Here is a 14,293-nt window from a genome sequence, read left to right as displayed (position 1 = left end):
CCATTGAAGGTGAATGTAGGTGGCGAGTTAAGGGGGATAGGTCAGTCCAAGGAGGACGGGCAGGTCGGTGGGGGTGGGGGGGTGCACAGATGAGGTTAGTTGATAGGGGATGGGGTGGGGCCTGAGGTGGAAGGAATGGTTAGGGAGGCGGGGACTAGCTGGGCTGGTTTTGGCATGTGGTCAGGGAAGGGGAGATTTTGAAGCTTGTGAAGTCTAAATTGATACCCTTGGAAACCCTGCAGCCCAAGTGGAATATGAGGTGCTATTCCTGCATCTTTCGGGTGGCATCATTGTGGCAACGCAGGAGGCCCAGGATGGACATGTCGTCCAAGAAGTGGGGGGGGGTGGGAAGTGAAATGGTTCACGACTGGGTGGTGTAGTCGTTTGTTGCAAACAGAGTGTAGGTGTTCCGCAAAGCGGTCCCCCCAGCCTCCGGTGGTTTCCCCGATGTAGAGGAGGCCACAACAGGAACAGTGGGTACAGTATGTCACACATGCTTTTGCAGAACAACTACACTCTCTGTTCGCAACAAGCGACTACACCTCCCAGTCGTGAACCATTTCAATCTCTTTCCCCCCCCCCCCCTTCTCGGACAACATGCGACATGTCCATCCTGGGCCTCCTGCGTTGCCACAATGATGCCACCCAAAAGATGCAGGAACAGCAACTCATCTTCTGCTTGGGCTGCAGGGTTCCCAAGGGTATCAATTTGGACTTCACAAGCTTCAAAATCTCCCCTGTTCTCCCTGCGCGCCCCCCCCCCCCCCCCCAACCATATGCCAAAACCAGCCCAGCTAGCTCCCGCCTCCTTAACCATTCCTCCCACCTTCAAGCCCACCCCCACCCCCCATCCACTACCAACTAACTTTTATCCTGTTTTTGCTGGGCTGACCTGTCTCTTTTTTTTTTTCCCCCCAACTCCCCACCTACATTCACCTTCACTGGTTCTAACCCAACCCGAAATGCCAAGCTTTCCTGCTCCTCTGCTGCTTGGCCTGCTGTGTTCATGCAGCTTCTCACCGTGTTATCTCTATAAAATGAATATAGATCCTTTCCTGAGGCAGCAATAAACTGGAAAGTCGGTTCAGTGGTCTTTGCTTCCTGTTTCTGATGTTGAGATGATTCTCCTTTGTTTGGCCAGGTCCCTTTTTGTTCAGGAACAAAAATAGAAGTTGCTGGAAAAGCTCAGCAGGCCTGGCATCATCTGTGGACAAAAAAGTCAGTTAGCACTTCAGGTCTTCCACAGAACTTCCTTGTTGTTCACTAGTCTTTCTCCACAGCCTTCCTCTGGTGCTAAGTAGGACAGAGTAACTGACTCACTTGGGAAGTCTTTCTCATTTATCAGTTCAAAAGTCACAGCTTACAGCAACTGTTGCAGGAAAAGTAGTTGATTTTCAAAAGGTTTAAACTGAGCTTTAAACTGCAGTGAATGTGCAGTGTCTGGAATTTGAAAAGATCTGCATGCTATCCTGTTTCCTTATCTCTCAGGGTCTCTCTGCCCCTGTAACTTGTTTCCAGCTCCAAGCTGCTCAGTCAACCTCGAGCCAATCTCATACCTTTTGGCAAGCAAAAGGTCTCTGTCGTTGGTCTGGGGACTTGTTAAACTGTTCTCAAACAAGTTGTTGCCGACAAGAACTGCATCAGTGTACACCCTCGCTCCAGATTGTCTACAGTCTGAATTTCAATTACTGCTTGTTCAAACATTTCTTTACGATGTCTGCCATGATGTTAGGTCACTTGTTTTCAAACAGTCACTCTTTGAAACACTGGATTTTAAAGCATTTTTCTCCCCCACTTTGGTCCCAGTTCTTAAAAACAAAGGTAAAAAGCATGGTCGTTTTTATAAGGAAGAATTTCAGAATCTTGCACAAAAGCTTTATCAATATTTTATCAAAACTGAGGAGTTTGGGATTCAAGGGTGATCTGGAGAAGCTGGGATTGTTTTCCCTGGTGTAATGAAGGTCAAGAGAAGATTAAACCAAGTTCTTCAGTCTTAAAAAATAATTCTTGATTTTGAAGAAGGAGAAACTAATTCTAATGGCAAGACAGTCTGTGATCAAGAAGGCCAAGATTTAATAGGGGGGACAAAAGACCCAGACACCATGTGGAATCATATTGATGGGAGTCATGGTTTGAAATTCACTGCCTGGAAGGTTGGTTGAAGTAGTATAATAAAAACTTTAAAAGGGAATATACTCTAAATTGATCATGAATTGGGTGAGATTGAGGAATTGATCTAATTTCTCTGTGCTATAATAGACCTTTTAGTTTGTTCATGGAATATGGGTCTCTCTGGCTAGTGGGGCATTTAGTGTCTGTTTTTAATTTTCTTAGAGAGGGTGGCCTCTTGAATTACAGCTATTATTGATTTGAAGACACCCATAATATTGTTGGAATGGGAGTTGCACAATTTTTTGTCTGCGATACTGAGAATGGCGATAGTGCTTACCAGTCTGGATGGGGAATGGCTTGGAGGAAAACTTGCAGGTGCTGGTGCCCCAAGCAACTGCTGCCCTTGTCTGCCCAGTTAGTTGTACTCATGGGTTTGGAAGGTTCTGTGAAAGGAACCTTGATACATTACTCAGTGCACTTTGCTAGTGCTACACATTACTGCCACAGTATTGGTGGTGAAGGCAGTGAATGTGAAGGTGCTGGATAGGTTGCTAATCAAGTGTGATGGTTTGTCCTGGATGGTATGAAGCTTCTGGCATGTTACTGGAGCTGCACCCATCCATGAATGTTAGCTGGATCTCTGGATTAACAATCCAGCGGTAATATCACTAAGCTGTCACCACCTCCAGGATCTAGAAAGTTGGGAATTCAGTGATGGTAATGCTGTTGAAGAGCAAGGGACAGTGTTTAGTTTTTCTCCTTTTGTGGACGGTCATAGACTGGCATTTGGATGGCAGAAATGTTTACTTGCCACTTATCAGTCCAAGTTTGTATGTTGCCTCAGTCTTGCTGCTTCTTCACACAATTGTTGTACTCGAGCAGTTTGCACATGGTGGTGAAAATTCCACTTCTGACTTTTGAGTGAGGGAAGGTCATTGATAAAGCAGCTGAAGATGGTTGCATCCAGGGCACTACTCTGAGAAACTCCTGTAAAGAAGTTTTGGGACTGAACTAGATGATGCCCAATAATCATCTTAGGCCCCTTGATGCCATGCTCAAATGTGGCTTTGACATCAAGGACAGTCACTGTCACCTCACAACTCTGGAATACAGCTCTTTTTGTCAATGTTTAGACTAAGGTTATAGAGAGATCAAAAACTAAGACGCACTGGCAGCTGCTCAACTGTGTTGCTGAACAAGTTATTTCTTGCAAATGATACCTGATGGAAGGGATGACAGCTACCAGTTTCTGTTGAAATTGATAGTGGTGTTTTATATTGCTGTTAATTGCAAAGCTTGCAGTAATATATCAGCAGTGGATTTTTAAATTCAACGTTCACTAAGAGGTATGTTTCCCCCTTCCCCATCCAAAAGACATTATTCTTGACTTGAGCTGAGTCTTGGGTTTTTAAATCCCGTGCACTAAATTCACCTTGGATTAGGACTGCTGAAACTGTCTTGAGACCTAGATTCAAATCTCAAAGCTACTGACGGGTGGAAACCTCCCTTTCTGCTTGTGAACATTGTAAGTAATTTAAGTCTGACAATTTGAATTTAGTTTCTATTGATCATGGGCCCAAAGCACAAAAATAAGAAACCAATTTTAATTAGCCCTCTTTGGAAGATGTCTGTGATATGGAAAAAGAAGACTTCTCAGGAGATATTTCTGGGCTGAAGCTACAGGGGTGGCATTGAGAGTTTTACTTTGCTGAGAGGACTGTAGCTAATGGAGTTCTTGATGCTCCTAGACCACCTGAAATGGAATGAATTGAGGTTTAGTAGTACATGATGAGAATTAGTAAAGATGTAACTTTGTTTGACTTTACAAGGAGGCTGTTGGTGTAATGACCAACTGGAGTAACTGACGAGGAAATAGCCAACTTAGTATTACAGAAAAAAGGTGGTCTTGGTTCCCAGCGGTGCTCACTTCCTCTGTTTTATGCTTGTGGGCATTTTTTAAAAGTACTTGTGGAACATGGGCATCACTGGCTTGCCAGAATTTTTTGCCCACTTCTAATTGTCCTTGAAGATGGTGAGCTGCCTCCACTGCAGTCCACTGTTTCTGCTTCTACCATTTCAGACAACAAATTCCAGACCCTGTTGGCCCTCTGGATAAACAAAATACTCATGTCCCCTCTAATCACTTTACATCAATGACTCAATCTTCTATTTAATCAAGTAGGCCCTGCAATTCATTCTATCCTGAACCCCCCCCCCCCCCCCCCGCCCAACCAACTTCGTCCATTTCAGTCAAATCTCTCCTCAGCCTCCTCTGTACAAAGGGGAACAGCTTTGACCTATCCAATATTGCCTCATTTTTCAAGTCTTGGCAGCATCTTGGCAAATCTCCTCTCCCTCTCTCGGGCAATTCCTTCCTTTTTGTAAAGAGGTGACCAGAACTGCGCACAGTATTCAAATTGTGGCCTAACTGATTTAACAGTCTGAGCATATTGTCCCTGCTCTCGTATTCTCTGTTTGAGCTAACAAATAAAGTCCCATAATGTCATCTTGAAGTCTAAGAAAAAGTAATGCGTTTTTTAACAAATATAAAGCTGCTATTGTATGAAGAAAGTTGTCCAACCAGTGAGACACATTGCTTAACACATACAGTGACTGCAGTCCACAGAACTGGAAACCTCCAATATCTGCTGTGGTGCTTTCTGATTTGGTGTTTGCTTAACATCCTTAAACCTGGAACAATGTGCCTCCCTGGTTGGACAACTTTCTTCATGTGGAATGACCTGCCACAGGAAATAGCAAATACAGGTATAGTTGCAACGTTTTTTTAAAAAAAAAATTGACTAAATAAAGGTATTGGAAATGTTTGGAGGGATATGGCCAAGCACCGGCAAGTGGGACTAGTTTAGTTTGGAACCATGATTAGTGGGGACTAGTTGGATGAAAGGGTCAGTTTCCATGCTGTATGATTCTCTGGCTGTACAGTATATTGGTTTGGCCACTTTAGAATGTTGTGTTCTATTCTGGTCTCCCTGCTATAAAAAAGGTGTTGGAATTGAAAGGTTCAGAAAATACTTACAAGGATGTTACTGCGATTGGAGGGTTTTGAGCTATAGGTAGAGGCTGAATTACCTGGAGCATCAGAGGCTGAGCAGTGACCTTATAGGAACTTCTAAAATCATGAGGTGCTTGGAGCGGGTGATTGGCCAAGGTCTTTTCCCCATGGTAGGGTAATCAAAACTTAGAACATAGGTTTGAGATGAGAGGGGAAAGCTATAAAAGGGATGTGAGATGTAACTTCTTCATACAGAGGATGGTGCCTGTATGGAACAGGCTTCCAGAGGATGTGGTGGAAAAGAGTACGAATACAACATGTAAAAGCCATCAGGATGGGTACAAGGAAGTGTTTAGAGCACTAAGGGGCAAATGGGAGGAGTTGGTCTGTCTGTGCTGTATGTAATGCAATATTACAGTTGATGCATCATAATTGAGTTTTGTTTTGTTTCCTTTCTGACAATCCAGCCAATCCGTTGGGTATTTTGTTCGCCAATATACTTTCTCCAATGTTAGTGAAGAAGCCATCTTCAATGCCAGTATTGGTAAGGACACATAAAAATCTTGGTTATGTTGATTGTCCAAATTATTATTAGGAATGCATTTGGCATGTTCCAGAGAGAATATGTTCTAAATGAAATTCATTTTGGTTTTCAGATGATAGTGTACGCAGTCCCCGCAGCAATTGCATGTTTTCTGACAATGGTAGGAATTCGGAATAGGGTGCCTCCAACGCCTCCATCTGCAGGTGCAGCCAATTCTACCTCAGAGCCTTTTTTTAGAGGAGTGAAGATGGTAAGTAATATGACTAGTTTCATTTTGAAAATTTCTTAATGTTCCAGCCTTAAACTAATGCTGAGTGTGTTTATCTTCTGAATGAATAACTACATGGTTTAAAAGGAAGCCAAGTGTAAAATTGCAATTTTCACTTGATTTTATTAACTGATTTGAAAGTTCCTCTAAACTAAATGTGCATATTTTCTACTCTAGGTTCTTTTTCTTGTATTCCATACCATTTCACTTTCAATCCCCACTTCCCATCCCTCATGCCAGTAACATGTGTGCTTCAGTCTTGCGTGAAGATCCTCTGCAAAATATCCTGCCTTGGCTGTTTTACTTTATTACTTCACTGTTCATCAGCATAAGCCCATCACCTAACTGTATGGAATACAAAACTTGCCAGAAATTGCATGCTTGGGGACTTTTGAATGCTGAAGGCCCTAAATTGAATGACTACTACCTGGTCAGAGCTTGTTTCTATAAACAGGAAAACCAAGAAACACTTAGCAAGTCATGCAATACTAGAGAGTGAAACAGATGTTCAAGTTTCACCTTGGTAACCTTAAACTAGAACATTTGATGGTTCTGCTGTCTGATTCGAGTATTTTCAAAGTTTTGAGTTTTATTTTAGGTTTCTGAATTGGTGGTATTTTATCTTTGTTGCATTGGTTCAAATGTAAATATTCCATCACTTTCAAAGTGTTTTGAGGATGACAGTGGTCCGATGCTTTCAGACATTCTGTGCCATGGTGGTCTATTCTGTTCAGCATCATCTCTGATAAGCCTTGCCCTGGCATAGTTGACTCTGCCTCACCTGTTGCAGATGAAGGTATTGGGCTGAGATGGTACCTGGTTCTCTGGCCACTGTTTTCTCTGGGCTCTTGGGTGGCTGAGCTGCTCATTTCTGCTTGCTGCTTCCATTGCCTTTCCAGACAATCAAACTACAAAGGTAGCAGGCTTTTGTCAATGTCCACGAACTGCTTATCTCATGAGGTTGTGACCCTGTGGCCAGTTCACTGTACAGGTCTGCTGGGTAGCAGCCATTATCCACCTGAATTTCGCTGTTAATGTGGCAGACATTGTTAGCAATTAATGTTTGCTGATGGGATTAGCAGGTGCTTGAAAACTCAATTGGTGATCTTGTCCGACCTAAGATCTGCTTTGGATAGGACTCCAACAACAAATGTGGAAACAGGTCTGCCTTTTCTTCTGCTTAACATGTATTGTCTTGCAGCGTAGTGTTCTCAGTCAGGTTGCTGTTGTTCACACATTGCTGGCTGACCAGAATTTATTGTACGTAGCTAATTGTATGTAATTGTGCTGTTTTCTTGACCCACTTCAGTCCAAGTATGTAGCAACATGTGCAGTGATGTCAGGAAGTTGCAGGAGTTTGGTCCAGTGACACTGAGAGAACAGCAATATATTTCCAAGTCAGGATAACAAGCAGCTTAGAGCGGAACTTGCAAGTGGTGGTGTTCCTACTTATGTGCTGCTGTTGTCTTTCTAGCTGGTTGAGATTGCAGGTTTGGAAGATGTTGTCAGAGGAACCTTGAGGTATTGGAGAGCACCCTGCAGATGGTGTACACTGCCACCGTGTTGATGATTTAATGGATTTTAAGATACTAGGATAGGGTGACAATCAAACAGGCTGGCTTGAAAGCTGCTTGAGTTTTGCTGGACCTGCAGGCACCTAGGCAATTGGAGAGACTTCCATCACACTCCTAACTTGTGCCTTGTTGAAGGTGGACAGATTTTGGGGAGTTAAGAATTTGAAATCCTGAGGACTGCCACCCAGGAAATAACCAGTGCTATGTTGGTGGTTAGTGGTGCAGTCTTAGAGGAAAGTGTTTATCTGATTTGATCCTGATTGGGAGGTGCAGTTCTTTACAGTGAACCGAGCGGAGATCTTCGGCAAAGTGGTCACCAAGCCTCCGCTTGGTTTCCCCCAAGGAAGCCACAATGGGTGCAGGAAGGTTGCAGGAACAGCAACTCATATTCCGCTTGGGAACCCTGCAGCCCAATGGTATCAATGTGGACTTCACCAGCTTCAAAGTCTCCTCTTTTCTCTCCTCTCCTCCCCCCACCCCCCCCCCCCCCCCCCCCACCCCAATTGCACCACAAAACAAGCCCAGCTCGTCCCCGCCTCCCTAATCTGGGAGGTTTTTCCTCTTTCTTATCGCCTCCTCCCACCTCCCAAGGCTCACCTCCATTTCCCACCTACTAATCTCATCCTGTCGTCTCGACCTGTCCGTCCTCCCCGGACTGACCTATCCCCTCCCTACCTCCCCACCTATACTCTCTCTTCTCCACCTATCTTCTCCTCTATCCATCCTCAGTATGCCTCCCCCTCTCCCAATTTATTACAGAACCCTCTCCCCATCCCCCTCTGAAGGGTCTAGGCCCGAAACGTCAGCTTTTGTGCTCCTGAGATGCTGCTTGGCCTGCTGTGTTCATCCAGCTTCACACTTTATCTCAGATTCTCCAGCATCTGCAGTTCACATTGTCTCTCTTTAACTCTAGCTGTTTTGCTAAGGCTCCTTGATGCTGTGCAACAAGGCACTTCCCCCAGAGCTCGTCTGCTTCATTCATTTACTTTGTTGTTTCTTTCTTTTTCTCTCAGTGGGTCTTTTTCTCTTTGCTTCACTCCCAGCCTCACTCTGGACCTGGTGAAGTGACCTTTTGGCCTGGCCCATGGCGGAGTTTCAGCCTGGTCTCTCAGCAGCCCATGGTGGTCTCTTGGCCTAGCGTGGCAGTACTTCTGTCAGGACTCCAGGCCTGGCATAGTGATATCTCAGCGTGCGAGTGGGTTCTGCCTGGGTATGTCCCGGAGGCGGCAGGAGGAGATTGGAAAGTGACTGCTTCAGCAGCAGTGATGGCATCATGGTCCAGTGCAGGAACAGTGAGGGATGTCCCTGGTTATCGGTGGTGGTAGCAAGAACAGGCAGCTGAGCTCTCCCAGAGAGAAAGCTATATAGAGGAGTCAGACTGTTGAACTTCTAGCTTTATTCCTTTAAAGTCCTTCTTACTATAAAGTAGAAAAAATAATTATAAATATTACATTAATTCTTAGCTTCATTGAATGAGTAGAACAATATGTAACTACTTTTGTACCTAGGTTCTTTGTACCTTGGCCCATTTGTACCTAAGCTGGTACCTTGTGTGGTGACATTATACACTTTTCTTTCTAATCCTGAACTCCTGTACTTGAGTACATGGACAATAAAATCCAAATCTAAAATGCTGCTTTGCTGTCCAGGTAAGTTACCCTTGCCTCTGTAGTATTGCTGTTTTTGTCCCTGTTTGGACCAAGGCTGTAATGAACTCAACCTAAGTGACTGGTATAATTTAGATGAAATGTCAGTGAGCAGGTTATCATTGAGTAAGTGCCTCTTGAAAGCACTGTTGATCGTTGCAATCATTCTGTTGATGATCACAAGTAAATTGATTTGGATGGTAACTTGTTGGTTTGGATTTGTCCAGGTTTTTGTGGACTTGGGCATTTTTCCACATTTGAGTAGATGTAATGTGCTGGTGGTTATGCAATGTCGATATGTGAAGCTATCTTAGGATAAACCTCCAGTGTCAAATTATTGCTGCTAATACATGGTATGACAGCATACTGAACCATAATGTTTGTCTTTGTGATTCTGGTAGTCAAACCAAACTCTTTACAGGTGTGAGTGTGCCTGTCCACTTGCTGTTGCAGGTGTTCCTTAGTGTGAAATATTACTGCGGCATCATCAATGTACAGCAGCTCTGCTGAGTACTTGGCACATCTTTGGTTTGGATCTCGGGTGAGCAAGGCTGAATGGCTTTCCATCAGTTCTGGCATGTGAGTAGACACCCTCTGTATGCACTGAAGGCAAACAACCAAAGAGTGCCAGTTCTACAACACAGCCTGCCGAACTGAGTTCCCATGTCACCCCATCGCAACTAACCGTATTGATTGTGTTTTCATGGAAATAGCAGGTCACGTCAAGCAGCTTCAGCAGGCAGCTAATTTTCTGCCTTCAGTGATCTCGCTAAGCCTTTATACCCTGTAAGCTGTTGCAATGTCTTAAGGTTTCCTTTGTTTCTCTTGCACTTGCTCTAATTGTGGATCCTTCAGTTCTAAAACCATTCTGGCATTTGGGGTAGATGCACCCAGCCAGGATCTGCAATCTGATAAGCAGATGGGCAAATAAATTACCCTCTGCTCAGAACAGGGTGCCTTATTTGTCATTTGTTGCGGTTGCCTTTGTCCATATGCAGGGTCACAGTCTTCATATCAGCATATTTTGTAGTATTGCTTCCTCCCTCCATTAGAGACACAGTTGTTTGTTTGGGAGCTGCAGGGGTGCCGGATTTGTTTGTGTTGCAGCGTCACCTAGAGCTTTGTCTACGGCAAGCAAATTGACAGTATCCCTCAGCTGCTCCACTGTTGGTTTAATATTCAGCTGCACAATAACAAACTGGCTTAGTAGCATTGGCCTTTCGAGAGTGCAGCTCAAGGTCATTTTCCATCCAAGTCCTCAACGGTTATTGCCTTTAGTAATAATTTCCCTGTCTTTGCTTGTGATGTAACTGTTTTCTTTATTGATGAACTTGCTGCTTTTTTTCATTACTTTACATGTGCCCCTCTGATTTGTTGAAGGACAGCTTAATTTTCTAGCAGAGTTGTATCTGTTGTCAGTGTACCATCCAGCAGTTGTCTTGGATTTCATGTCAAGTGGCTCCTAATGCATTTGGAGCTTTTGCACCTGGATCTCACTTGTAAGTGTTGACAGCAGTTCATTTGGCTTCAGTGATGGGTTCCATCACACAGATCTTAGCCTTGAACCAGTCAGCAGTTTTCTGCTCTTGCTGAGGGTCTTCTTTCCACTGCCACTGGTAGTTAGGCCAGATGTGCAACAATATCAGTCCATGAGCTGACAATGAATGGACTGAGTTTTAAGGTTCAAATGAATCCTTGCTGTTGCTTCACAGACCCGCCCTTCAGTTTTACATCTATGCTGTTATATATCTGTGCTTATAGGCCAACACCTCATCCGATGACTGACTAGTTTTGGCATTATGTTGTGTTGTCTGAAACCATTGCAAACAAGATCCTGATTGTGATTGGTGAGCTTTTCAGCATTAGACAGCTGTTTTGCTTTCAATGCGTCTATGTCACAGCCATATTCTCTCCTCTGTTCTATAACACTTGAACTGTCTTTCGCACTCAACCTCATCAAGGGGTCATTTACCAATCATGTACCAAGTGAATCCAAGTCTGTCCTCGTTGAATGTGATCATACATAGAATGTTTGTTTGTTTACTTGTTGACTGTTCTGATAATCAGAAGGTTAGGAAATTCAGGGCAATTACAGTACCCAGAAACTGATTAGACCTTCTTTTAGAAAGAATTGGTGTTCTTACAGCCAGTTATTTTTTTTCATAATGAGAATGATTGGATATATTTTCATTGGAAGTGAAACACCCCAGATTCAATGAAGTACAATGTCCCAATAGGAATTGGGAGCAGAGAAGAACAACACTTGATTAGAATTGCATGTGTCACAAAAGATGGTTGTAGTTTTTGGAATTCAGACATCTCAGCTCCAGGAGATCGCTGCGTGAGGTTATCAAGGTAGTGTCCTAGACCCAAATATCTTTAGATGGTTAGTCAATGACCTCCCTTCTATCACAAAGCCCAAGTGGGATGTTTGCTGACTACACAATATTCAGCCCCGTTTGCGACTCAACTGTCCGAATGCAAGACTTGTGCAGCACACATGCTTGGGCTGATCAATGACAAAGAATATCTGCTCCATATGAATGCAGGCAATGCCCACCTCAACAGCAGAGTAACTAACAGCCAACCCTTGATGTTCAATGACATGACCATTGCTGAATTCCCTGTTACTAACATTCTGGGGTTACTACTGACAAACTGAAATCATAATTCAGAAAATGATCGGAGGTACAGATAGTGGACAGCCAGAGACTTTTTCCTAGGGTGGAGGTAGCTATTGCAAGGGGACATAGTTTTAAAGTGAGTGGAGGTGGATATAGGGGAGATGTCAGAAGTAGGTTCTTTACTCCAAGTGGTAGGGCTGTGGAATGCATTGCTGGAGAGAGTAGTGGAGTCGGCCTCACTCGGCATTGAAGCAGCTATTAAATATGGATGATAGTATAAGGTAGGGGTGGAGGTTAGATATACCTTGGGATTAGGGTAAAAGTTCAGGAGAACATTGTGGGCTGAGGGGCCTGTACTGTTCTACATTCTAGTATGTTGGAATGCCATCTACTTTGTCATGACTTAAGTATACTCATGACTTAAGTATAATATATACTAAGTATTGTGGCAATTTAACACGGAAACTGACAGCCAGGTTCTCCAGGGCAACTGAGATGGGCAGTAAATGTTGTCTCAGCCATAAATGCCTAAATCCCAAGAGCAAATTCAGAAAAAAAGTCTCCAAGATTATTCTTAGCTATATTAAAACAAATTGGGTATTAATTTCCCAAAAATGAGGATGAGTTGTTCATTCTTCCAGCGTGAGTCAGGGGCTCTGAATTGGCGTTGGTGGCTGTCATCAAAGCCAAGCAGATTTGCAAAATTTAAGGATCCACGGAATACCTATCTCCATCTGCACAACATTGCCCAGCATAGAAGGAACTCATTTGACCCCCTGTGTCCCTGCTGACTTTCTGTGAGAAGCCTATCTAGAGTATCAGTTGGCCCACATTTGGAGGACTGTACTCCGTTTGATACAACAATATTTAAAACAATGCTTCTGCCTTTATAATACAAAAAAAAACAAATTAAGGAGGGTATAATTACTGTAAAGAAGGTAGAGTAAATCATATTAGTAAAGAAAATATGCAGGTCAAATTAATAGGATAGGTGGTAAGGAATGCCTTGGACTGCATCATAGAATTCTTATAGACATACGGCAGAGAGAATAATCAGTGCTTGTAATCTGAAAATTCGCAAGATACCAGAACGATCGAGGATTTCAGGTAGCAATTAGAATAGTTGCTCGAGAAATGAGGACATGAAAATAGACTGTTGGTCAGTTGCCTTGACGTCAATAGTAAGGAAAGTGCTTTAAGTAATACGAGGTATTGTCAGTGTGTTTCGGTTTATGCAGTCATATGTGATTTACTATGAATTGGTCCTATCCAAATGGAAATATTTGACCAATTTAATTTACTATGGAGGAATCTAACTAGCTAGATAAAAAGGAAACAGTGGATGTTGGGTTTGGTGTTGAGGATGTTTGGGTTTTCATCTGTCATTGAGGTGCCCCAAGAAAGGATCGGCACAAGTTAAGAGCTCACTATGTTGGAAAAATATATCAAGAATAGAACAGTGATTAAAGAACAGTAAACAAACTGGAAATAAATGGCTCACTTTCAATTTAGCAAGCTGATCTCCATGGAGTGCTGAAAGGATCTGAATTGCTGCCTTGGTTCTCTGCAGTGTATATTAATGACACAGTTGAAGGGACTGGGTGTAGTGCACCATGTTTGTTAATGATACAAAGCCAATGTGGAAGTCATCTTTGAGGAGTACTGAGATTGCAAGGAATATAAACCAGTTCAATAAGTAGTAGCTAAAGTATAATGGGAGCTGTGAGGTTTGCACTTTAAAGGGAAATTAGAAGATAGAAATTAATATGCTCTCACGGCTGTAACTGTATATAGTTCAGTGAGAATACACCTTGTGGTATTATGTTTTGATCCAAATGCTCAAGATGAATGTGCTTGCTTTAGATGGGGTGCACAAAGATTCATTGGGTTCCTGAGATCAAATGGTAATATTGTGAGAAGAAAGTAGAATACCTTAAATTCTGGAGTAAAAAAATTGAATGGTGATCTCATTGAAACATGCAAAATTCTTTTGAGGGTTTCAAATTGTGGATGCAGAGGCTCAATAGTCTTGAACTGGGAACCATTGCCCAAGGCTAAGGGAGCAGCCATTTGCGCTAAGATGAGTGATTTTTCTCGTGCATGTTTTTGAATTTTTGGAATTCTGTATGTCTCATGTCTACAGACGGTTTGTCAATGACCATATCCAAGGCTGTGATTGAATTTAGTTAGATTTTTGGATCTTTAGATTGTTGAGGATCAGATTGAATGTGGCTTTGAGTTTGAAAATCTGCAAGATTTTATTGAATGGTGAAGATGGCCTGTGGGGTCTACCTCTCCCATTTCTTGGAATTGGTATGCAAGACAGACAATCTACTTCCTTAATCAGTATTAACACAGCTGAGTTTCTTAAGGGATCTGCAAGGGAAACTGCCTAATTGATGCTCAAGTTTGAATATGACCTAGCTGCCAAGTAAAATCAAGGATATGCCAATGATCTTGCTCTTGCAGGCTTTCATTTCTGGGGCTATCTGGTAAAACATAGCTAACCCCA

At 43.0% G+C, this 14,293-nt stretch overlaps 1 protein-coding gene across 2 annotated transcripts in view; it reads left to right on the top strand.

The window, feature by feature from the left end:
• The window catches only part of LOC125453595 (solute carrier family 49 member A3), an 81,155-nt gene that overhangs the window by 15,844 nt on the left and 51,018 nt on the right, over positions 1-14,293 (top strand). For both annotated transcript variants that reach the window (XM_059645737.1, XM_059645754.1), the window contains exons 4-5: positions 5,593-5,669; positions 5,782-5,919. In XM_059645737.1, the coding sequence (XP_059501720.1) occupies positions 5,593-5,669; positions 5,782-5,919 (215 nt within the window). The remainder of the gene's footprint in view (positions 1-5,592; positions 5,670-5,781; positions 5,920-14,293) is intronic.

The sequence above is a fragment of the Stegostoma tigrinum genome, chromosome 1 (assembly GCF_030684315.1).
Source record: "Stegostoma tigrinum isolate sSteTig4 chromosome 1, sSteTig4.hap1, whole genome shotgun sequence".
NCBI classification, from domain to species: Eukaryota; Metazoa; Chordata; class Chondrichthyes; order Orectolobiformes; family Stegostomatidae; genus Stegostoma; species Stegostoma tigrinum.
Note: the sequence above shows the minus strand (reverse complement) of the source record. Positions and strands in the feature narration are given on the sequence as shown.